Below are 25,021 nucleotides of genomic sequence, written 5' to 3'. Positions count from 1 at the left end.
CGCACGGAGCTATTGTATTGTGACAGCGGGGAGACTTCCCTGCCATCAGAATATAATATAACTGGCAGCGCTGAACAAGTGGGGAAAATACAACAGGGCAGTTGTGCAAAAGTTGATTGGTAGATTGACTTAACAAGAGGTTTCCAGTGATAAGTGCATACAGGTGTACAGTAAAATAAAGACAGCAATAATGCAATACATCCGAACTGAGTTATTAAACTGGAGAAAAGAATATGTGAACAAAAGTAGAGTCGTGGCCAGAAAATAATCAGGTTTCATTTTTCATCTCAAGGAATAAAAAAAAGGAATTCCAATTAGATCACTATGAGCAACAAGGCCACTTTTATTCAGCTTTAATGAATAGGTCCCAGTAATGCAGAAAGCCCCGTCCATACAAGCTTACACACTTCTATAACATCCAGTAGAGTTGCACGATTCTAGATAAAATGAGAATAACAATCTTTTTTGCTTAATAAAAAGATCACGATTCTCAGCGTAATATCTTTCACATTATACAAAAAAAAATTGGGCCAACTTTACTGTTTTGTTCTTTTTTTTTTTTTTTAATTCATTGACGTGTATTTTTTTTTCCAAGAAAAAAGCGTTTGAAAGGCCGCTGAGCAAATATAGTGCGACATAAAATATTGCCACGAGCGCCATTTTATTATCTAGAGCAGTGATGGCGAACCTTTGCACCCCAGATGTTTTGGAACTACATTTCCCATAATGCTCATGCACTCTGCAATGTAGTTGAGCATCATGGGAAATGTAGTTCCAAAACATCTGGGGTGCCAAGGGTCGCTATCACTGCTCTAGGGTCTCAAGTGTCAGGAAAAGGCTAATGCCCCGTACACACGGTCGGACATTGATCCGACATTCCGACAACAAAATCCTAGGATTTTTTCCGACGGATGTTGGCTCAAACTTGTCTTGCATACACACGGTCACACAAAGTTGTCGGAAAATTCGATCATTCTGAACGCGGTGACGTAAAACACGTACGTCAGGACTATAAACAGGACAGTAGCCAATAGCTTTCATCTCTTTATTTATTCTGAGCATGCGTGGCACTTTGTGCGTCGGATTTGTGCACACACGATCGGAAATTCCAACAACGGATTTTGTTGTCAGAAAATTTTATAGTAAGCACTCAAACTTTGTGTGTCGAAAAATCCGATGGAAAATGTGTGATGGAGCCTACACACGGTCGGAATTTCCGTCAACAAGGTCCTATCCTATTTTCCGTCGGAAAATCCGACCGTGTGTACAGGGCATTTGTCTTTAAGTGGTTAAACTGATATAATTTCAGACCGAAGTTCACCTCTTTGGCTCTGTTCACACCTAGGCATTTTTGGGCGTTTTTCTGCTGTAAGCCTCAGCTCTAAAAACACCCAACAAAACAAACCCCATTCATTTAAATTGCCCCTGTTCACATCTGAGCATTCTGTTGGCTGAAAAAAAACGGCTGCCGCTCAAAAAAGTACAGGAGCTTTTGGCAGATTACAGGCGTTTTACTGCTTTTACATTGGTGACCTTTTAACCTTGAAAACGCCTGTACAAAAACTCTGCAAAAATGCCCAAAAAAACGCCTGTAAAATAGCAGACTGATACAAGGTTTCTCTTTATCTCTCTCTTTCAGCCGTTTATTTTTTTTTTTTGACAGCTGTGAGCAGAACTGCTCTGCACTTGTTACATGAATGGAAATGCTGGACTAAGATCGTAAGGGGGGTTGAATCGAGATTGCGATATTTTTAATGATTAATCATGCAGCTCTATCCTTCAGTAGAATGACTATTAGTATGCACATTTAATTTTTCACCTCTCAACCACTTTCTACCCAGGCCAATTCTGACATTTCTCTCCTATATGTAAAAATTATCATTTTTTTGCTAGAAAATTACATAAGGCCCCCAAACATTATATATGTTTTTTTGGCAGAGACCCAGGAGAATACAATGGCAGTCGTTGCAACTTTTTTCATGCACGGTATTTGCGCAGCAATTTTTTAAACGCATTTTTTTTTTTTTGGAAAGAAACATTAAAGTTAGCCCAATTTTTTGCATAATGTGAAAGATGACGCTTTAAAATTTTTTACTGGTTACATATTTTGAGTTACAGAGGAGGTCTAGGGCTAAAATTATTGCTCTCACCCTGTCGTTTGCGGTGACATCTCACATGTGTGGTTTGAACACCGTTTTCATATGTGGGCAGGACTTGCGTATGCGTTCGCAAGCAGGGGCACTTTAAACTTTTTTTTTTTTTTTTAATTGTTAATTTTACTTTACATTTTTTAGTTTGACACTTTAAAAAAAAATTACATTTGATCACTTTTATTCCTATTACAAGGAATGTAAACATCTCTTGTAATAGGAATATGGCATGATCGGTCCTCTACAGTGAGATGTGGGGTCAATAATACCCAACATCTCACCTCTAGGCTGGGAAGCCTGAAATAAAAAAAAATAAAAAAAACACAACAATCTCGGCTTCCCAGCCGAGGCGGTGCCGTTTGTTTGAGTGCAGAGGCCAGGCGTGACGTTATAACATCGCGCCCGGCCTCCTACGATCATAGAGACTCTGGCGACCATCTGGTCTGCCGGAAATCTCTATGGTAAAAATCCGGGGACGGCAGATCCGTTCTCCGACTCACCGATCGCAGCGATGAGTCGGTAGAGGCACCGGAGGGACGACGACAACGTGCCCTCTCACCGCCCGTAAGAACGATCAAGCAGCTGACCAGCCGCTATGTTCGTTCTTATGGTGTAGGGAATTGCCAGCTCAATATCTGAATGATGCCTGTAGCTTCAGGCATCATTCAGATATCCCCCACAAAGCCCAGGACGTCATATGATGGTCAGCCATCAGCAAGTGGTTAAACACATTTGACACACAGTTTAATATTTAAGCTGGCTATACACAAGTAGATTTTTGAACAAATGTTCACATATTCAAATATTCCTACAAAAATTATTTTTGCATTCGATGACTGAACAAACATCAAAAACACTTTAAAGTTAAATTTGCTTACAACATTCAATCTTGAAACAAATGTAATTTCCTGAAGGAAAACCACATTCACCATTAGAAATTTGTTTGATTGAGAAAACATTTCCCATCCTGTTCCTTTGAATTTTATTATCACTATATTCGAAAATGAACATTATTTTGACCCCACTAACAATTAGAATATCAAAGGAATGTTCTTAAATAAGACTTTTTGCACAAAATTCAACTAGTTCATAGCCAGCTTAAAGTGTTTGTTACCCCAACATTTCATATTCCTGATATGAGCCTGCTGTACCATGTACTGAGAAAGTATCCTGTTCTCTTTGTATTGCTTTATAAGTGTGAAATCCCTGGTGTTCCTGCCAGTCCCTCTGCTTTCTGATTAAAAACTGACCACACTAAGCACACCATGGTCAATTCTCTAGCTATGCTGGGATCTCAGTGTGCTCTCCTCCAATGACCAATTTGTTCTGAAGCTTAAGTAGTACAATTTCAAAGCCGCACCAGGGTGAACCAGGGCTTATAGATAGGAAGTGAGGGAAAGACTCCCCAATGGGCATAAAGACAACAATAGGAAGTGAGAGAAAGACTCCCCAATGGGCATAAAGACAACAATAGGAAGTGAGAGAAAGACTCCCCAATGGGCATAAAGACAACAATAGGAAGTGAGAGAAAGACTCCCCAATGGGCATAAAGACAACAATAAAAGCAACATTCAAATAGACTTGGTAAGTGATAATAATCTATCTGGTTTTTCTTACTATGTGGGTCCCAATTTTGTAGACTTCACTTTGGTTAATGACTAGGTGACAGACAAAAAGTAAAGGTTCAAACCTTTCCCACTCTGTCTAAAAAGACAGACACCATAATAGTAAAGCCGGCCGTAGACAGTTCGAATTCCGGGCAGTTCAGCAGGGACCAGAGCCGGAATTCGAACCATGTATGGGCAGGCTGATTGTACCCAAGTTAAAAATCGATCAACTTCGGTACAACCAGCCTGTCATATTTTTTTTTCATGCAATTATTACCAGCAGCTATAGCCCCTAGCAATAATCACTATATACTCTCCCGACAAGGACAGCCCCCTTACCCCCGACCCCTCCCAATCTGTGGTTGCCGGACATAAAATCGCACCATCTATGGCCGGCTTAAGATACATCTTCTTGGGTTAGGAATCCATTTGTAAATAGAAAAGTAATCTTGCTTGCATAGGGACTGGTTTAGCACAGACACATGAACATATGACTGTGACATCTGCTGGGCTTTTGGATTTCTGCAGAAACCATACAAAGAAGTTTAAATGACCACATTAGGATATTGCTGAAATATGCTCGACAAGGGTGGAAGCATTTGCAATTAAAAACATTTCTACATTTTGTCATCTCTTATGAAATGTATTCAATTTTTCAATGTTCACCAGTTCAATTTAAAATGATTTAGCAATGCTGCATGCCTCAAACATCATATGGAGGTTAGTGCTCCTAACAACTATGTACATGAGCCAAACCTGACATTCCTCAGCAGTTAGAGAATCAGAAGAAATGTCAGGGTGCAGGCTTGAGCAAGCACATTCCAGGTTTCAAAAGAAAACAATCTCCTATATATAAACAGCAGTTATTGCACCTACAGTGTTGTACAAAGTCAGATTCCTCACACCCACTCTATCAGGAACTGAAAGAACAGATACATAGTGCCAGCTCACTGAAAGAGAAAACCAGGGACAAATTCCTTTCACCCAATAAAACCAGGAAAACACACACACTGTTTGCCAAGTCAGCTAACCATGCAATCAAAGCCTTCACCTTGCACAAAGGTCACACCATCGGTTACATTCCATACACAGATCCAAATCCTGCTTTCCTCATTCACTGTTAATATAATCAAGTCCTACTGATTTTCCACACACCCCGATTGTCCACACCATCACAAAAGAAAGGAAGATTTTTTCACTTCTTACTTTCCTGTAACCTGACCGATAGCCTATATTCTCTCAAGTAGCAACTTTTTTATTCTCTAAAAGAGAGTAGCCGGATTCTCATCTTCTCGGGTCCCACCCCGGCACCTCCCTCCTGCCAATGCCCCCACAGCAAGCAACTTGTTCTAGATGCTCCCAAGCAGCTGCGCTCCCCAACCCATTGCTCTGTGTCCCCATTCACACATGGAGCCGCAGCTTGGCCCCACCCCCCAAGTCTCCCGATTGGCTCACTGGCTGTGACTAACTTTTGGGTGTGAGAGAAAAAAATAAGGGAGGGGAAAATGGGAAAATTTGGGACTTTATATGATACACATCGCTTAGGTTGAATCAATCAATCAATAAAATAGTTGGAATGTTTATTGTTAGCCATAATAGGGCACTGTGTACCGGTAACATTAATAGTAATTGACCAATATGTACAATACAGAATAAAGAAGGACATGATTAGTAAATCATATAACAATCCAAGTAATATAATAGACATTATTGCACACGAAAAATAATGAACCGGCAACATCCCCAATATATGAAAAGACATAGTAAAAAATAAAATAGCATAAATAGTTATAAGATTGATTCAAACAGTAACACCATAGTAAACCCATGATTACTGTGGCATAGCATCAAAAATACATGCTCGACGCGTTTCGTGGGTTGTTTCCACTCATCAGGAGCAGCTATACATTGGAGGTATCTATAATGAAATAAAAAATCTTTCATCAATGGTAATTGATCAAAGAATAGGGAGAAGAGGAACATAGAACTTATGGTCCAATCATTCTTACCTAAGAGTAGCTAATGTAGAATATGGGTAGTGATAATATTAAAGGTACATCGGAGGTACTAGGAGGCGAGAGACAACCCCCCCGGGAGCTGAGGTGATGGCTGCGCAGGCGGCAATAGGGCCAGGTGTATGGTAATAGGTGTTCGCCCCGTAGGGCTTCTGTATCAATAAATAAATAGGGAAGAAGTGTTAGCATAGAAAAGGGGGGCCATGGCAGTGGTTAGAGGGAATAACTGTGAAAAAAAGGGGGGGTGTATGGATAAGAAGTGATGGGAAATACCAAGATAGGAAGTAAGGGGAGAATAGTGAAAATAAAAAAAAAAAAGGAGGTGTATAGAAACACAATGATGGTAAAGAATAACAAATAACTTTTGGGTGTACTCACTTTTGTGGGATACTGTATGTGGCTTGTCTAATGAACGCCTCAGACAGCAATTGTTACCTGAGGTCTCTCTTGTGATACTATGTTATTCCGCAGGCTAAAGAATAAATCAAGCCAGCTGAGGACATCATCCTGGGCTGAGCTTATTTCTCAAGAGTCCTTAAGTCGAATTTGATGGACAGTAACACCCCTCATGTCTAAAAACAAACTCGTTATAACTACATGACAGAAGGGAAACCTAAAGTCTCAGGGTAAGAGGCAAGGCAAGGCCTCGGGTATTCACAACACCTGAAGACAAGACTTTACCCTAGCTCAACTGCTACATTCCAGATTCAATGGCTGGAGAGCGGTGCTCTGGCTGGGATGTTCAGTCTCCAATGTAGACAATCCATAGCACATAAAGCAGGTTACTCGGTGTACTCTTCACAATGATTCTTTATTGGTTACATAAAAAAATGACACAGCATACAACGCGTTTCGGCCAATACTCCTGATAATTCCCTCGGAGCAGGGCTTGCTGGATGATGTCAGAAAAGCGGAGAATCAGGAAAAACCATAGGATAACTGCACGTGTAAAAAAAAAAAAAAAAAAAGTGTATTATATTTAGACATGCTGGTTATCTTTGGTGCAGTTTAGCACCCTCGTAATGTGAGTGTCATTCTGTATTTTTGAGTGTGAGTGAATAAAACTCTATAAAGGATGTAGTGTTTTTTTCCTATTTGGTACTGAGCGGAAGAGAGAGCTAAAGAGTGCATCAAAAGGGGCAGTACCTGAATTATCTGGAGGAGGAATTGGCTTATAACCAGTGTTCGGGGATTATCATAAGGAAGAGGCTATGGAGATATTATTTGTCCACTAAGGGGGACACAAGCCTTATATGACCCTACATAGCATGTAAGGTCATGGAATCCAGGTGAAAGAACAACTGGTGGTGGTCACACAGGAATGTGGATCTGGAAAAAGCTCTGGGTTGGGACAACCTGGAATTGTGATGGATAGACTTGGGAAGCACCTAGCAACATGGGACAAAACACTGCTCATATTTTGCCAAATGAGAGGAAGAAGGGATAGTTCACCTTTACCACAAAATTGCCTATGTAGATAAGGGGCATCTGTAGATAAAAACAAACTGTGCAGCTCTGACTAAAGCTATATAAAGCCCTTGCTATAGGTTTAGGCCATTTACATACCTTATGAAGCCTGAATGGAATACTCCCAGGACATTACCAAGTACTCCCAGGATGTTGCTAAGTGAGGCCTAGTCATCACTGCTCACCTCCACCATCACAGGAGTGAGCTCTCAAAATCAGAAAAAAAAAAGTCTGGCTTCATAAAAGTATGTAAATTGCCTACACATATATCATAGCAAGGGTATTATTCATCTTTAGTCAGAGGTACACAGTTTATTTTCATCTACAAACATCCCTTGCATAGGCAGGCTTTTTGTAAAGGTGAACTATCCATTTAGGGTGCACAATTTAGACTACATTTTCTAACACTGATCTTTGTTTGCATCACATTGATTTCTATGTGACCCTGCATACACTGGATCAGTCTCACCTATGAGGGCTTTAGCGAATAATATCCTCCCCACAGATAAAACCCATATTAGTCGCTTTTTTAGGACGCTGTTGGGCAAGTTTTCTCACTGTAAATATAACCCGGCAGGATTAATCTCATGAGATAATCTTTCATCAATCACCCAAGAATATCCAGTGGTAGTGCTGACAAAAAGAGTCTTGCAAATGTAAAGTAGCATGTGAAGTCATGTCCTTACTGAGTTTAGTAGAACATTTAGGCTCATCAAAACACGTCACCAACCACCCAATGTACATAAATAAGAATGGGGAGATTTGCCTTTATTTCCACAAATCAGTTCCAACCATTAGCCTGCTGAAACAGGATATGTGGCTTAAAGCCAGGGAGAAGGCTGAAAGACCTCATGATGGAAAGATAGGTGTCTACTACAGAAGGTGCAGCTGGATATATTTTCTGGATCAATTACCACAAAAAAAACAAAAAAAAACAAACATACAGTAAAAATAGCTTTGCTAGGGTACCTTATCTGGGACTAATTGATTGGAGACCACTTCAGTACTGCCTAGGTACCCACTTGGGACACAAGAGTACCTAATTCTCCACAAACTGTACCTGGAAGTACCTGTGATAGGAATAGCTCATGTTGAGCTAGGTGGTTGCAATCTTTTAATTGACTGCAATGAAGGATGTCAGTTAGAAACATCTGTGTTCATGTTTCCAATGGGAAAGCATCACTAACTTTTTACAGACATCAATCTCATAGTCGTTTTGGAATTTTAAACAAGGATTCCACAGGGGGTGGGAAAAAACAGCACCTGTCTGCCACCCTATTGTTTCAGTCTATATAAATAACTATTACCTAGCAGCACTCAGCCGAAGTTTTCATTTTCTTGAATGCACAAACTTAAGTTAAAATTCTAACATTTTTCTCCTTTGAGAGGGAAAATCATCAGAAGTCTGTTTAGAAAAATGTAACTAGCTTGCTGTTAGTTGTTACAACTGCAGTTATACGTTGTTTTGCACACAGGTGTATTGTATTTGGACAGGATCTTGCAGACAGCAAATGGCTTGTAACTCAGTCCGTGGGCCGAACAATAGAAATTGAAAACTTTCAACTATGCTTGGTAACTCAAACAGAGCCATGTCAAATGAAAAACAAACTTTGCAATTCATTCATAACCTCATAGCTAGACATTCCTCAGTTTTGGAGTGTTTCATTTACACTAGTACTCAATACTGCCCTAATGTGCTGTACCAATCATAAAATAGAAACCTGTGGGAAAGAAATATAGAGGCTGCCATTGCCATCCTCCTGGAAATGCTAGTCACCTGGCTATCATGCTGAATCCTATAAGATCTGAATCAAATATGCAGATCAGACTTTAACCAATCCATACTTTTTCAGGTCCAGGATGTAGAAATCATTATCTTCTTTCTGCACTTACAAGCATTTTTGTTCCCCAGCAAATCAGGGTTACACAAGATCATTTTCACGATACTAAGTAAATCATATAAGGCAAGTAGACATGTGAAATACTCATTGTTAAAAACATAGGGTTTTGGCAACTCTTTCAGCAAGTTTAACTCTTTCGCCACCAAAGCATTTTTTATCTCCATATTTTTGTACACGTTAACATGCACATTTTAGGCTCAAAGATTATTTAAACCCCCAAACAAGAAATGAGATTATATATTATATATATATATATATATATATATATATATATAAAAAAAGAGGTTTCGTTGCGTAAATAGTTACCAAATATATGGTAAAGCAAAGAAAATTGACAGTGCCAATTGTGTATAAGCGGTGCTTTAAAAGCCCTTACAGTATCATTAGTATAGAGTTAAAGTGGTTGTAAAGGCTGAAGGAGTAAAGCGTAAGGGAAGTTTTACACTGCCGTGCTACGGTTTAGTTTGCAGTGAGGGTGCATCGAAAATTCAATATACCCAGGGTTTTCATGCAGTTTCCTACATCTTCTAGATTTTTGTGCATTTTTTTTTTTGTGCATTTTCTGAAAGTGCACCATAGATGCTGTATGCAGGACATTTGTTGCACTTTCAGAAAATGCATCTAATAGAAATAGGCAACCACAGATAACCCATGGGTACACACACTGCAATGCACCCTCTCTGCAGTCAATCAGCACTCTGAAACCATCCTAAGGCAAGTATTACACCTTATTCCTCATCCTCTAGCATTAATGGTAATTTAACCCTTGCAGTGTCACTTACAATTCTACTTCCTCCTCTCCTGTTTCTATCTCTGTCGGGGTCCCCCAAGATTCTGTTCTTGGACCTCTCCTTTTCCCAATCTACAACTCCTCCCTGGGTCAGCTGTTAGCCTCCCATGGCTTTGAATATCATTTCTACGCCAACACCCAAATATATCTCTCTAGCCCTCAGCTCACAATGACATATCAGTCTGGATGTCACACCACTTCCTAAAAACTCAATGTATCCAAAACTTAGCTCATAATATTTCCTCCCCCCCCCCACGTGCCCCTTCCCCTGACTTTTCTGTCAAGATCAATGGCACAACCATCCACCCGTCCCCACATGTCAGGATGCTAGGTGTAATCCTGGACTCTGTACTCTCCTTTCAGCTCCACATCCAATCACTTTCCAAACTATGCTGCCTCAACCTCCACAACATCCCCAATATACACCCCTTCCTAACCAATGTCACTGCAAAGCTCCTAATCTACTCCCTGGTTAATCACTCACCTCAACTACTGCAATGCCCTCTTCATTGGATTACCTTTACATAGGCTATCCCCTATTCCGTCAATCATGAATATTGCTGCCAGGCATATCCACCTTACATACCAACCACTCAATATCTGCTACCCCTCTCTGCCAATCCCTCCATTTGCTGCCACTCACCCAACAAATTGCAAAATACTAACAATAACTTACAAAGCCTTCCACAACTCAGCCCTGAGCTACATCACTAAACTAGTCTCAAAATACCAACTAAATTGTCCTCTCTGCTCCTCCAAAGACCTCCTGCTCACTAGATCCCTTGTCATCTACTTCCATGCTCGCCTCCAAGACTTCTCGCATCCTTTGGATTTATCTAAAATAGGTCTCTATAATCTGAGATTCATTGACTCTGGTAAGAGGGCATTCACGATTCCTCTTTGGAAACCAGGAGGACATTGATTTATTAATTAACCGGGTGTATTTTTAATCCCTAATCAAAGGGTCTACTAGTTGGATATTCACATATTTTGGATTGAACCTTTTATTCCTTCATATGTATATACCATTTTTATTTTTTCAATTAACTCTTTTTCACTGGCTGTTGATATTTTTGAGCCACATATTTATCACAGTTTAAGGATTATACGTTTGTTCGCACTGTACATTTGAATTTATTTTGTCAATTAGTGATCAGCGCACCTTTTCTTTTAACTAACATCCTTTGGAATTCCCTACCCCAATCTGTCCAACAATCTCCTGTCCTATCCACTTTTAGGCGATCCCTGAAAACTTTTCTCTTCAGAGAAGCTTATCCTTCCTCCACCTAACAATTGTACTTTCATTTTCTTCATCAGCTCATCCCCCACAGTTATTACCTTTTGTATCACTTGGCCCGCCCTTTTAGATTGTAAGCTTTAATGAGCAGGGCCCTCTGATTCTCCTGTATTGAATTGTCTTGTAATTGTACTGTCTGCCTTCGCATTTAAAGGGCTGTGCAAACTGTAGGCATGATATAAATCCTGAATAATAATAATAATAAATAATAATGACAATTCTTTGCTCCTAAAGCTTTACAACCCCCCACCTTCAAATAAATGTAGTTACTGTCTCTCAATCTAAATAATAATTGTAGGTGGTTTACTGTTGTATTGTAAAATAATCCAATTATTTGCATATTTTTTGTAGTTATTTGTTTATTTCTTTTGTGTATATTAGTTGTATTATTTACTGAACACAGTTAGGAATATGTACATACTGGGATGGAGTAAGATTATTTAGCACCGATTCATTTTTACACAAATACTGCTACAATGCATGTCAAATGCTTTAAGCGCAATTTACCTTTTAGTTAAAATTAGATTCCAGGTGCATCAAAACAAAAAGGCGTGTAATGCCTTACAGATTGTTTTTTTTTTTAAAGTCCGTCCCCTGCCAGCATGCACTATGTGGGGATGCAGTGGTCTCTCTGCAAAGGTCAAACACACCCCCTGCTGATCAAACCTATAGCTCTGCATTTAGCAAAATCTATAGTAAGGCCCCTTCCACACAGGGCGGGCTATGTTGGAGTCTGCCTGCTCAGCTGGGAATTTGTCCATTGATCCCAGCTGAGCAGGGGGGTGGCTGGTCCGTGTCTGCTTATGCTTATCCTATAGAGCAAACACAGACACAGCCCGCTCTCCTCAGTTATGGGCGGTCAGATGTAAACAGACCGCCTGTCTGTTTACACTTGATGGCCATTCGATCCAACCCGCTAAATGAATGGGGAATGGATCTCCAGCCATCTGTTTTTAGTGGATAGGATCGGATGTCAGCGTGTGTAAACAGACACATGTTCGTTTGCACCCTCCAGTCTCCTCTATAGAGCGGTGGGTGTAATCAGGTCCGACTGACAGGTGGACCCGATTGGTCCGGTTGTGGGAAAGGGGCCATACAGTACACATTTTCATTTTACAACATCAACATTGCAAAAAAAATGTAAACAATAGTTACATTTTTGACAATTCAATATAAACTTACTTGAAAAATCTCCCCTTATGTTGTGAGTTCTGCCTGTCATCTCTTTCCATAACTTCATGGATTCCCTGTATGCTTTGCAGCTTCTCTTGTTTATTTTAAATTTCTAAGGACTACATATCCCATGATAACTTGCCGCCTGCAAGAAGTGATTCTTATACTGACTTTGCGTCCTGAAACTCCTCCCCCCAGCACCTCTGTAGTTCAGAGGCAGGCTCTGTGAAATGTGTAACACAGCAGGGCCTACTCACAGGGCACAGTGAATATATGCCACTAAATTGAAGTAAGTAAATGTGTGGGATACTTAAAAAAAATGTACAAACTTCAAAATAATTCAGATTATTAAGAGCAGGCTAGAAATAATTGAAATTCAACATGGAAATAAATATAATATAAAGCTTTCATTTTTATTTATTTATTATTTTTTTTTAGGGGCTGTGGCAGGAGTTAATACAGCCCCTGGACCTGTCATAGGGACTCATCAAGTCTATTCCTGCCCTTTACGCCCCTCACCCAATAGCAGCTTGTGCCGTCTTCCTCAGCCAGTTCCTGGCTGTAAAGTAAAGGTGATCCCTGTGGATGTATAGCTGCCTGATCAGTTTTACAATTCAAGCAGCATGGTAACCCCTCTCACATAGCCGCGTGGTTCCTGGGCTCTCAGGATTCTGAGTGAGAGGAGACTGGGGAAAATATGTTCTTCAATCTCCTCTGCAGTGATTGAAGCTGGAAGCAACAATGATTTTGTCAGTTCCACTTTCTGAGCTGTCATTCTCTGGCTGATACAGCCAGGGAAGCATCTAACCACACACAATCTGTGCCTGGGTAGGGGAAATAATGTCTCCACAAAGAATACCGGTCACCTGCCCAATGCTATCACATGGGGGTGTGTTAACCCCTTATGATAGCAAAATGTAAAAAATTAAGTTAAGCAAAAAATTAACCGAAACCCCCCTCCCCAGCACACACCTGAAAATATGCACAGGGTGCGTACCTTCATGTAAGCTGTGATCACACCACTCTGCAAACGTTGGAGCGAGAGCAATCATTGTAGCACCAGAGTTCACAGTTAAAGTGGTTGTAAAGTCACATGTATTAATTAGTTTGATTCCATCTGTTTTAGGTCCCTGTTCAGTACAGTGTGTGTGTGTTTTCCTAAAATTATAATGCTAAATACCTTCTTTGCAGAGCCCTGCTGTCCTGTCATGTGACCTCCCTTCGCTTCCCTTCCTGAATAAGTGAGTATAGTGGGAGGGGCTGAGATTTCCTTCTGCCGAATGCAAGAGAGCAGAAGGAGGTCACATGTCTGCATGGCAGGGCTCTGGAAAGAAGAAATTTAGCATTATATTTTAGGAGGATCAAAGAAATTAATACAGGTTTCTCTACTTTACAAGCACTGGAGCAGCTGCAGGAAACAGAATTACTAGGGGGAAAGGAGAGGGGATTGGCGAGAGAGGGAGGGAGGAGATGCAAAGATGCTGATGAGATAGCTGGATGACGGAGGTACATAAACTGACCACGCAATCAGAGAACAGCAGCCATGATCATTGCGGTCAGTTTACAGAGGGGAACACAGGAACAGGCAGGATCAGCCAGGTATTGTACAACATAAAAAGGGACAAATAGCATGGCAAAAGCACTGCGCTATATTTCATGCCCTAAAGAGACAAGAGCATTTTTTTATTTTTTTTAAGGGTTACAACCACTTTAAAGGATAAGTCCACCTTAAAGCGTTTGTTAAACCCAAAAAAACAGATCCTGTTTCATTAACCACTTGCTTACTGGGCACTTAAACCCCCCTCCTATCCAGACCAATTTTCAGCACTGACGCACTTTGAATGACAATTGCACAGTCATACAACACTGTACCCAAATGAAATTTTTATCATTTTTTCCCCACAAATAGAGCTTTCTTTTGATGGTATTTGATCACCTCTGCGGTTTTTATTTTTTGTTAACCACTTAAGGACTGCCTCACGCCGATGTACGTCAGCAAGGCGGCACGGGCAGGCAAAATCACGTACATATACGTGATTTGCCTCCCGCGGGTGGGGGGTCCGATCGGACCCCCCCCCCGGTGCCCGAGGTGGTCCCGTTATGTCCCCCGGCGATCGGAGGTGAGGAGGAGGCCATCCGTTCGTGGCCCCCCCCCTCGCGATCACCGCCGGCCAATCAGATCACTTCCTTTGCTGCTGTATGCTAAACAGCAGCAAAGGAAATGATGTCATCTCTCCTCGGTTCGGTATTTTCCGTTGCAGCGCCGAGGAGAGAAGACTTCACTGTGAGTGCACAACACTACACACACAGTAGAACATGCCAGGCACACAAAACACCCCGATCCCCCCCCAATCACCCCCCCCCCCTCCCTGTCACAAACTGACACCAGCAGTTTTTTTTTTTTTCTGATTACTGCATTGGTGTCAGTTTGTGACAGTTACAGTGTTGGGACAGTTAGTATTACCCCCCTTTAGGTCTAGGATACCCCCCTAACCCCCCTTAATAAAGTTTTAACCCCTTGATCACCCCCTGTCGCCAGTGTCACTAAGCGATCATTTTTCTGATCGCTGTATTAGTGTCGCTGGTGACGCTAGTTAGTGAGGTAAATATTTAGGTTCGCCGTCAGCGTTTTATAGCGACAGGGACCCCCATATACTACCTAATAAATGTTTTAACCCCTTGATTGCCCCCTAGTTAACCCTTTCACCACTGATCACCGTATAACCGTTACGGGTGACGCTGGTTAGTTCGTTTATTTTTTATAGTGTCAGGGAACCCGCCGTTTATTACCGAATAAAGGTTTAGCCCCCCGATCACCCGGCGGTGATATGCGTCGCCCCAGGCAGCGTCAGATTAGCGCCAGTACCGCTAACACCCACGCACGCGGCATACGCCTCCCTTAGTGGTATATTATCTGAACGGATCAATATCTGATCCGATCAGATCTATACTAGCGTCCCCAGCAGTTTAGGGTTCCCAAAAACGCAGTGTTAGCGGGATCAGCCCAGATACCTGCTAGCACCTGCGTTTTGTCCCTCCGCCCGGCCCAGCCCAAGTGCAGTATCGATCGATCACTGTCACTTACAAGGCACTAAACGCATAACTGCAGTGTTCGCAGAGTCAGGCCTGATCCCTGCGATCGCTAACAGTTTTTTTGGTAGCATTTTGGTGAACTAGCAAGCACCAGCCCCAGGCAGCGTCAGGTTAGCGCCAGTACCGCTAACACCCACGCACGTACCGTACACCTCCCTTAGTGGTATAGTATCTGAACGGATCAATATCTGGTCCGATCAGATCTATACTAGCGTCCCCAGCAGTTTAGGGTTCCCAAAAACGCAGTGTTAGCGGGATCAGCCCAGATACCTGCTAGCACCTGCGTTTTGCCCCTCCGCCCGGCCCAGCCCACCCAAGTGCAGTATCGATCGATCACTGTCACTTACAAAACACTAAACACATAACTGCAGCGTTCGCAGAGTCAGGCCTGATCCCTGCGATCGCTAACAGTTTTTTTGGAAGCTTTTTATTGAACTGGCAAGCACCAGCGGCCTAGTACACCCCGGTTGTAGTCAAACCAGCACTGCAGTAACACTTGGTGACGTGGCGAGTCCCATAAGTGCAGTTCAAGCTGGTGAGGTGGCAAGCACAAGTAGTGTCCCGCTGCCACCAAAAAGACAAACACAGGCCCGTCGTGCCCATAGTGCCCTTCCTGCTGCATTCGCCAATCCTAATTGGGAACCCACCGCTTCTGCAGCGCCCGTACTTCCCCCATTCACATTCCCAACCAAATGCAGTCGGCTGCATGAGAGGCATTTTTATGTCCTCCCGAGTACCCCTACCCAACGAACCCCCCCGTGTCTGCAGCAAGCACGGATATAGGCGTGACACCCGCTATTATTGTCCCTCCTGTCCTGACAATCCTGGTCTTTGCATTGGTGAATGTTTTGAATGCTACCATTCACTAGTTGAGTATTAGCGTAGGGTACAGCATTGCACAGACTAGACACACTTTCACAGGGTCTCCCAAGATGCCATCGCATTTTGAGAGACCCGAACCTGGAACCGTTTACAGTTATAAAAGTTAGTTACAAAAAAAAGTGTAAACAAAAAAAAAAAAAACACATACAAAAATATAAAATAAAAAAAAATAGTTGTCGATTTATTGTTCTCTCTCTCTCTATTCTCTCTCTATTGTTCTGCTCTTTTTTACTGTATTCTATTCTGCAATGTTTTATTGTTATTATGTTTTATCATGTTTGTTTTTCAGGTCTGCAATTTTTTATACTTTACCGTTTACTGTGCTTTATTGTTAACCATTTTTTTGTCTTCAGGTACGCCATTCACGACTTTGAGTGGTTATACCAGAATGATGCCTGTAGGTTTAGGTATCATCTTGGTATCATTCTTTTCAGCCAGCGGTCGGCTTTCATGTAAAAGCAATCCTAGCGGCTAATTAGCCTCTAGACTGCCTTTACAAGCCGTGGGAGGGAATGCCCCCCCCCACCGTCTTCCGTGTTTTTCTCTGGCTCTCCTGTCTCAACAGGGAACCTGAGAATGCAGCCGGTGATTCAGCCAGCTGACCATAGAGCTGATCAGAGACCAGAGTGGCTCCAAACATCTCTATGGCCTAAGAAACCGGAAGCTACGAGCATTTTATGACTTAGATTTCGCCGGATGTAAATAGCGCCATTGGGAAATTGGGGAAGCATTTTATCACACCGATCTTGGTGTAGCCAGATGCTTTGAGGGCAGAGGAGAGATCTAGGGTCTAATAGACCCCAATTTTTTCAAAAAAGAGTACCTGTCACTACCTATTATAGGGGATATTTACATTCCCCGAGATAACAATAAAAATGATTAAAAAAAAAAAAAAAAAAAATGAAAGGAACAGTTTAAAAATAAGATAAAAAAGCAAAAAAATAATAAAGAAAAAAAAAAAAAAAAAAAAAAAAGCACCCCTGTCGCCCCCTGCTCTTGCGCTAAGGCGAATGCAAGCGGCGGTCTGTCGTCAAACGTAAACAGCAATTGCACCATGCATGTGAGGTATCACCGCGAAGGTCAGATCGAGGGCAGTAATTTTAGCAGTAGACCTCCTCTGTATATCTAAAGTGGTAACCTGTAAAGGCTTTTAAACACTTTTAAAAATGTATTTATTTTGTTGCCACTGCACGTTTGTGCGCAATTGTAAAGCATGTCATGTTTGGTATCCATGTACTCGGCCTAAGATCATCTTTTTTATTTCACAAACATTTGGGCAATATAGTGTGTTTTAGTGCATTAAAATTTAAAAAAGTGTGTTTTTTCCCCAAAAAATGCGTCTGAAAAATCGCTGCGCAAATACTGTGTGAAAAAAAAAAATGAAACACCCACCATTTTAATCTGTAGGGCATTTGCTTTAAAAAAATATATAATGTTTGGGGGTTCAAAGTAATTTTCTTGCAAAAAAAAATAACTTTTTCATGTAATCAAAAAGTGTTAGAAAGGGCTTTGTCTTCAAGTGGTTAGAAGAGTGGGTGATGTGTGACATAAGCTTCTAAATGTTGTGCATAAAATGCCAGGACAGTTCAAAACCCCCCCAAATGACCCCATTTTGGAAAGTAGACACCCCAAGCTATTTGCTGAGAGGCATGTCGAGTCCATGGAATATTTTATATTGCGACACAAGTTGCGGGAAAGAGACAAATTTTTTTTTTTTTTTTTTGCACAAAGTTGTCACTAAATGATATATTGCTCAAACATGCCATGGGAATATGTGAAATTACACCCCAAAATACATTCTGCTGTTTCTCCTGAGTACGGGGATACCACATGTGTGAGACTTTTTGGGAGCCTAGCCGCGCACGGGACCCCGAAAACCAAGCACCGCCTTCAGGCTTTCTAAGGGCGTGAATTTTTGATTTCACTCTTCACTGCCTATCACAGTTTCGGAGGCCATGGAATGCCCAGGTGGCACAAAACCCCCCCAAATGACCCCATTTTGGAAAGTAGACACCCCAAGCTATTTGCTGAGAGGTATAGTGAGTATTTTGCAGACCTCACTTTTTGTCACAAAGTTTTGAAAATTGAAAAAAGAAAAAAAAAATGTTTTTTCTTGTCTTTCTTCATTTTCAAAAACAAATGAGAGCTGCAAAATACTCACCATGCCTCTCAGCAAATAGCTTGGGGTGTCTACTTTCCAAAATGGGGTCATTTGGGGGGGTTTTGTGCCACCTGGGCATTCCATGGCCTCCGAAACTGTGATAGGCAGTGAAGAGTAAAATCAAAAATTCACGCCGTTAAAAACGCTGAAGGCGGTGATTGGTTTTCGGGGCCCCGTACGCGGCTAGGCTCCCAAAAAGTCCCACACATGTGGTATCACCATACTCAGGAGAAGCAGCTAAATGTATTTTGGGGTGCAATTCCACATATGCCCATGCCCTGTGTGAGCAATATATCATTTAGTGACAACTTTGTGCAAAAAAAAAAAAAAAATGTGTCACTTTCCCGCAACTTGTGTCAAAATATAAAATATTCCATGGACTCAATATGCCTCTCAGCAAATAGCTTGGGGTGTCTACTTTCCAAAATGGGGTCATTTGGGGGGGGGGGGTTGTGCCATCTGGGCATTCCATGGCCTCCGAAACTGTGATAGGCAGTGAAAAGTGAAATCAAAAATTTACACCCTTAGAAATCCTGAAGGCGGTGATTGGTTTTCGGGGTCCCGTACGCGGCTAGGCTCCCAAAAAGTCCCACACATGTGGTATCCCCGTACTCAGAAGCAGATGAATGTATTTTGGGGTGCAATTTCACATATGCCCATGGCCTGTGTGAGCAATATATCATTTAGTGACAACTTTTTGTAAATATTTTTTTTTTTTTTTTGTCATTATTCAATCACTTGGGACAAAAAAAATAAATATTCAATGGGTTCAACATGCCTCTCAGCAATTTCCTTGGGGTGTCTACTTTCCAAAATTGGGTCATTTGGGGGGGTTTGTACTGCCCTGCCATTTTAGCACCTCAAGAAATGACACAGGCAGTCATAAACTAAAAGCTGTGTAAATTCCAGAAAATGTACCCTAGTTTGTAGACGCTATAACTTTTGCGCAAACCAATAAATATACGCTTATTGACATTTTTTTTACCAAAGACATGTGGCCGAATACATTTTGGCCTAAATGTATGACTAAAATTGAGTTTATTGGATTTTTTTTATAACAAAAAGTAGAAAATATCATTTTTTTTCAAAATTTTCGGTCTTTTTCCGTTTATAGCGCAAAAAATAAAAACCGCAGAGGTGATCAAATACCATCAAAAGAAAGCTCTATTTGTGGGAAGAAAAGGACGCAAATTTCGTTTGGGTACAGCATTGCATGACCGCGCAATTAGCAGTTAAAGTGACGCAGTGCCAAATTGGAAAAAGACCTCTGGTCCTTAGGCAGCATAATGGTCCGGGGCTCAAGTGGTTAAAAAAAAATGTAAAAAGACTGAATTTAAAAAAAAATATATATATATTTTTTTATATTTTGTTATTAAAAAATTGAAACAGGTAATTTTTCTCCTTCATTGATGTACGCTGATGAGGCGGCAGTGATGGGAACTGATGGGTGGCAATAATGGGCACTGATCAGTTACACTGATAGGCAGCACTGCTAGGTGGCACTGATTGGCACTACTGGTGGGCATTGATAGCTGGCACTTGTGGGCACTGTTAGGTAGCACTTGTACCTCTTCCACTTCAGGACCTTTGTCCCTCTCATCTGAGCCGGTGATCGGCTTTTTTTTCTACTCACGCTATCAGCGTGAGTAGAAACAAAAAACGATTACCGATCTTTTGTTTACATCATGTGATCAGCTGTCATTGGCTGACAGCTGATCACATGGTAAGGGGCTGGGACCGGCCCCTTACTCGGATCGGTGATCACCCGAGTCTCAGTGACTCGGTGGTCACAGGGCACGTGCACAGGGGAGGCCGTCAGATGACGGCCTCCTGGGAATTCAGGTCTGCGCTGTGGCCGTTATTCTGCCATAGCGAGGATGTCAAGCGGTTAAAGCATGTTATACAGCACAGTGCTTGTGCTGTGTCATTTGGTCCTCTGTATCACCTGTAATACCTGTCTGATCCTGCCTGGCTATGCCCTCCCCCTGTACGCTGACCATGACATATCAGGGATGAGCCCTGACACTGTTGTCAGCGTACATGCTGCCACCATCCGCAGCCCTGTTCTCTGTCTCCTGTGTCCTTGTGTCCTCTCCCCTTTCTGACTGTCTGCTTGTGTCAGCACCTGCCCCCCCCCCCCCCCCCCCCACTCCTCTCATACTTAACATTAAATGCTCCTATACCCTCTGTATTAGAACAATAAGTTCCCCTGTGTTCTATCATAAATATGCTTATCTGTACTGATAACACAGCGGTTTCCTGTGATCATGTGACTCCTCGGCTCTGTCTCTCCTCTCTTCCCCGGCTGACGTCAGTGGCAAAGCTTGGCCCTGCCCACTGCAACTGTGAGTCGGGCAGGAGAGGAGAGAGGAGGCAACTGATCACAGGAAGACACTGGACACTGTTATCAGTACAGATAAGCATATTTATGATATAACACAGGGGAACTTACAGAGGGGGTGGGAGCTTTTTATACAAGTGGTTTAACAGCCACTTTAACACTAAAATCTCTACATCCACAATCTAATACCAACCTATCTAACCCTGTAAAGAAGAAATCAGTATACATACCTTTTTTTAAACCGATCTGACTCAATCCCACGCCAAGCTGTCAGCTGCGGCTTTGCTGTGGGGGTGGGTGCATAAGACACATCCGACAACGGAAGCCCCATAGTAAGTCTATGGGTGATGTCAATTCCCATTCATTTCACAGCCGTTGTCAGCTGTGTCCTCTGTACCGTTGTCAGCTGTGTCCTCTGTAGAGCTTCCGTTGCTGGAGACCGGACTGGATCGGCTTCAAAAAAGTTATGTATACTGATTTCTTCTTTACAGGGTTAGATTGGTTAGTGTTAGATCGTGGGTGTTTATAGATGTAGAGATTTTAGTGTTAGGGTGGACTTATCCTTTAACTCTAAAGTGATGAGCTGTAAAGGTTTTTAAAACGTTGCCTATGGAGATTTTTGAGTACCGTAGTTTGGCATAGGCTGTTTCCTAATATGATGCAGAGAGCGGTCGTGAAAAGCAGGGTATGTATGAGATAGGAATGTAATCTTGAGATTATCTCTGGAACATTCAACACTCCCTTGAACAAACATTCACTGTCCATATATAAAAGGACCTCTTGGGTATGTATCCAATTTTGGCATTACCTGGGTGGTGTGCTCCCATGGGCCGGTAGGCTCATATCTGTATCCAGGGTTCGATATCATGTATATGTATATATATATATATATACCATCTACATCATTCTATATTTTTATCATAACAATGCAGATTTATGCTACACACGTATTGAAGTCACATATTTTACTTTCTTGGATGGTCCTGAAGAAACGGAAGTCCGCGAAACGCGTCACCAGATCAAGCATACTCAGTTTACATAATTATGTGACTATACAGTTTGTACTTTATGATACAACATGTGTGTTTTAATCCTATGAAGCATTTTTTATCTGTTTACAAAATTCAATAAACATACTTTTTTTATTTCTGGCATTTTATGTTCTCAGAGGCATATGCAAAGTCCTATACTATATGTTTGTAGAATCCTTTCTTTCCAAAAAATAGTTTGGTATCTGTTTAACTGCTTGCCGACCAGCCACCGCACATATACTGTAGCAGGTCGGCTCTCCTGCAGGAACCAACGTACCCGTACGTCGGTCCATGCATGTGAGATTGCAGGCACGTGCCCGCGGGTTCTGCGCACTCGATGTCCGCCTGCGATCTTTGTACACAGAGGCAGATTGGGGATCTGCCCTTGTAAACAAGGTGAATTCCCCCTTCTGACAGGAGACATCTCAGAGATCTGCTGTTTCCAGTGATCAGGAACAGCGATCTCTGTCATGCACCTGGCAGACCATGCCCCCTACAGTTAGAACACACCCAGGGAACACAGCTAACCCCTTGATCGCCCCCTAATGTTAACCGCTTCCCTGCCAGTGTCATTTATATATTGATCAGTGCATTTTTATAGCACTGATCAATGCAATAATGTCACTGGTCCCCAAAAAGTGTCATTTGGGGTCAGATTTGTCTGCCGCAATATCGCAGTTCCGCTAAAAATTGCAGATCGCCACCATTACCAGTAAAAACAATTAAAAAAAAAAAAAAAAAAAAAAAAAAAAAGTCCCCAAATCTATCTCAGTTTGTAGACACGATAACTTTTGCGCAAACCAATCAATACATGCATATTGCGATTTTTTTACTAAAAATATGTAGAAGAATATATATCAGCCTAAAACTGATTAATAAATGTGTTTATTTCTTTTTTTGATATGTATTATAGCAGAAAGTGAAAAAATATATATATTTCCTTTTTCCAAAATTGTCGCAAAAAATAAAAACTGCATAGGTGATCAAAAATAAAATTGTGGGGGAAAAAAAAAAAAAAAAAAAAAGACACAAACTTGGCTTGTGTACACGTCACGATTGTCAGTTAAAGCGATGCAGTGCCGGATTGCAAAAAATGGCCTGGTCATTAAAGGGGCAAATCCTTCCAGGGCTGAAGTGGTTAATCAATGCAACGTCATCTGTTCTACTCTACCAAAAAAAATGGCCATTCTATTGTGTTTGTGTGGACTAAAATAATTTGTATTACATTTTTGTCCCTGAAAATAAGCATTTATTAAACAGTTGCGCAAATATTGTGCGATATTTAAAAAAAAAAAAGACAACTTTTTATTCTACAGGTCCTCTGCTTTTAGAAAATCTATAAAGCTCATGTGTTTTCTATAATATTATAGCCAAAAATGCATTTTTTTTTTAACATATGTGCAAAGAACTGCTCTAGTGCCAAAGCGATTAATATGAAAGTTTAACAAAAAAAAATGCAATTTCTGTGTTTGAAAAAAAAAGATATTTTGATAGGGAGGGATGTGAAGTGACAAGAATTACCTTCCTTGTTATCTGAATGCAGCACTGTGTTACTATCCATCTGTAAAAGACAGGAGAAAGCAGTGATCATCTGATATTAATGATAGGATCATATATGACATAGAGGTGAGAGAAGGCTGGTGTGTACTTACCTAGAAGAAGGAGTGAGGAGCTTCCAGACAAGGGGCTCAGCAGGGAGGAGAAGACAGCAGAGGAGCTTTAGTATTCTCACTGATGATGATGATGATGTGTGTACAGAGGAAGCTGGGCTGTCAGTGGTTACTGTATACAGGCTCTCTTTATGTCCTCCATGCCTGACAGGTAGACTGGGACAAGGCTGCACATGCAGGGGAATCTGCTCGGGCTAGTTAGCTGTGTGGACTGACCTGGGTGACTCATTTTGCAGTGTGTGGTTGTGAAGAGGTGGGTGTCAGGGCTCCCAGGGTGAAGGTGTCACTCTGCATGGACCAGCAGCCGGACCTCTTCTGTTTAATGATGGAGGAACCCCCTTAGCAGAGTATGGGAACCGTCTGGCTGCATGAGGGGACCCCTATCCTCCCATGGGAAGAATTCAGGGAAACCACAGAAAGGACTTCTTCCAGACGCTTCCGGTCATATGATCAGCACAACTATTACCATAGAGATCGCTTAGTCGCATGGGCACCATCTAGTGGCAGTTTTACAAACAACAATTCGGTTCTGAGGCTTTCCTGAGGCCGCTGACTTGTCATTGTCGGGAATGAATGGTTTCCCCATCGTTTAGTTTATGCAGTTTTTTTTTTTTCTTAACCACTTCAGCTCCGGAGGATTTAACCCCCTTCATGACCAGGCCATTTTTTGCAATGCGGCACAGCCTTAATTTTAGGCCCCTTTCACACTTATACGACTTGTCCCACGATTTTGTACTGCAAAATCGTATGACAAGTCATTCTCCATGATTTTCAATGACTACCATTCATATTGGCACGACTTTAAGTCATGCTGACTTCAAAGTAGTCCCTGCACTACTTTGGTCCAACTTCCATACGATTTGTACTCCATAGACCTCAATGTTAAACCCTCAAGTAGCATGCAAATCGTACCTGAATAATATAGACACGATTTCAGCACTACTTTGTAAGCACAAGCTGAGAATGGTTAATGCCAAAGTTGTGGCAAAGTCGTACAAAGTAGCACTGCTCCCAAATCGCAGCAAAATCGTGGTAAAATCGCCGCAAAATAGCGGCCATGAAATCGCGGTAAAATCGTGCGACTTTGAAGTCGTATAAGTGTGAAAGGGGCCTAACTCAGTGTTTCTCAACTTCAGTCCTCAACGGGTCATGTTTTCAGGGTTTCCATTATTTTGCACAGATGATTTGATGTTTCACGGCCTTAGCAATTACCACAGCAGTTTCATCTGAAGGAAATCCTGAAAACATGACCTGTTGAGGACTGGAGTTGAGAAACACTGCTTTAACTGACAAATTGGTCGTGCAAATAAAATTGACACCCTTTTCTTTCCCACAATAGAGCTTTCATTGGTGATATTTGATCACCTCTGCGGTTTTTATTTTTTTTGCACTATAAACAAAAAAAAAAAAAAAAAAAACAATTTTGAAAAAAAAAAAACAATA

At 41.6% G+C, this 25,021-nt stretch overlaps 1 protein-coding gene across 1 annotated transcript in view; it reads right to left on the bottom strand.

Annotated features, from left to right (window-relative positions):
• The window catches only part of WSB2 (WD repeat and SOCS box containing 2), a 67,777-nt gene extending 43,723 nt beyond the window's left edge, over nucleotides 1–24,054 (bottom strand). The window contains exons 1-2 of the mRNA XM_073625638.1: nucleotides 23,561–24,054; nucleotides 23,430–23,469 (exon numbers count right to left, since the gene is read on the bottom strand). Of these exons, the coding sequence (XP_073481739.1) occupies nucleotides 23,430–23,469 (40 nt within the window). The 5' untranslated portion in view covers nucleotides 23,561–24,054. The remainder of the gene's footprint in view (nucleotides 1–23,429; nucleotides 23,470–23,560) is intronic.
• Nucleotides 24,055–25,021: the final 967 nt, after the last annotated feature.

The sequence above is a fragment of the Aquarana catesbeiana genome, linkage group LG01 (genome assembly GCF_042186555.1).
Source record: "Aquarana catesbeiana isolate 2022-GZ linkage group LG01, ASM4218655v1, whole genome shotgun sequence".
Taxonomy (NCBI): Eukaryota; Metazoa; Chordata; class Amphibia; order Anura; family Ranidae; genus Aquarana; species Aquarana catesbeiana.
The sequence above is the reverse complement of the archived record's forward strand: the minus strand, read 5'-3'. Positions and strand labels throughout refer to the sequence as shown.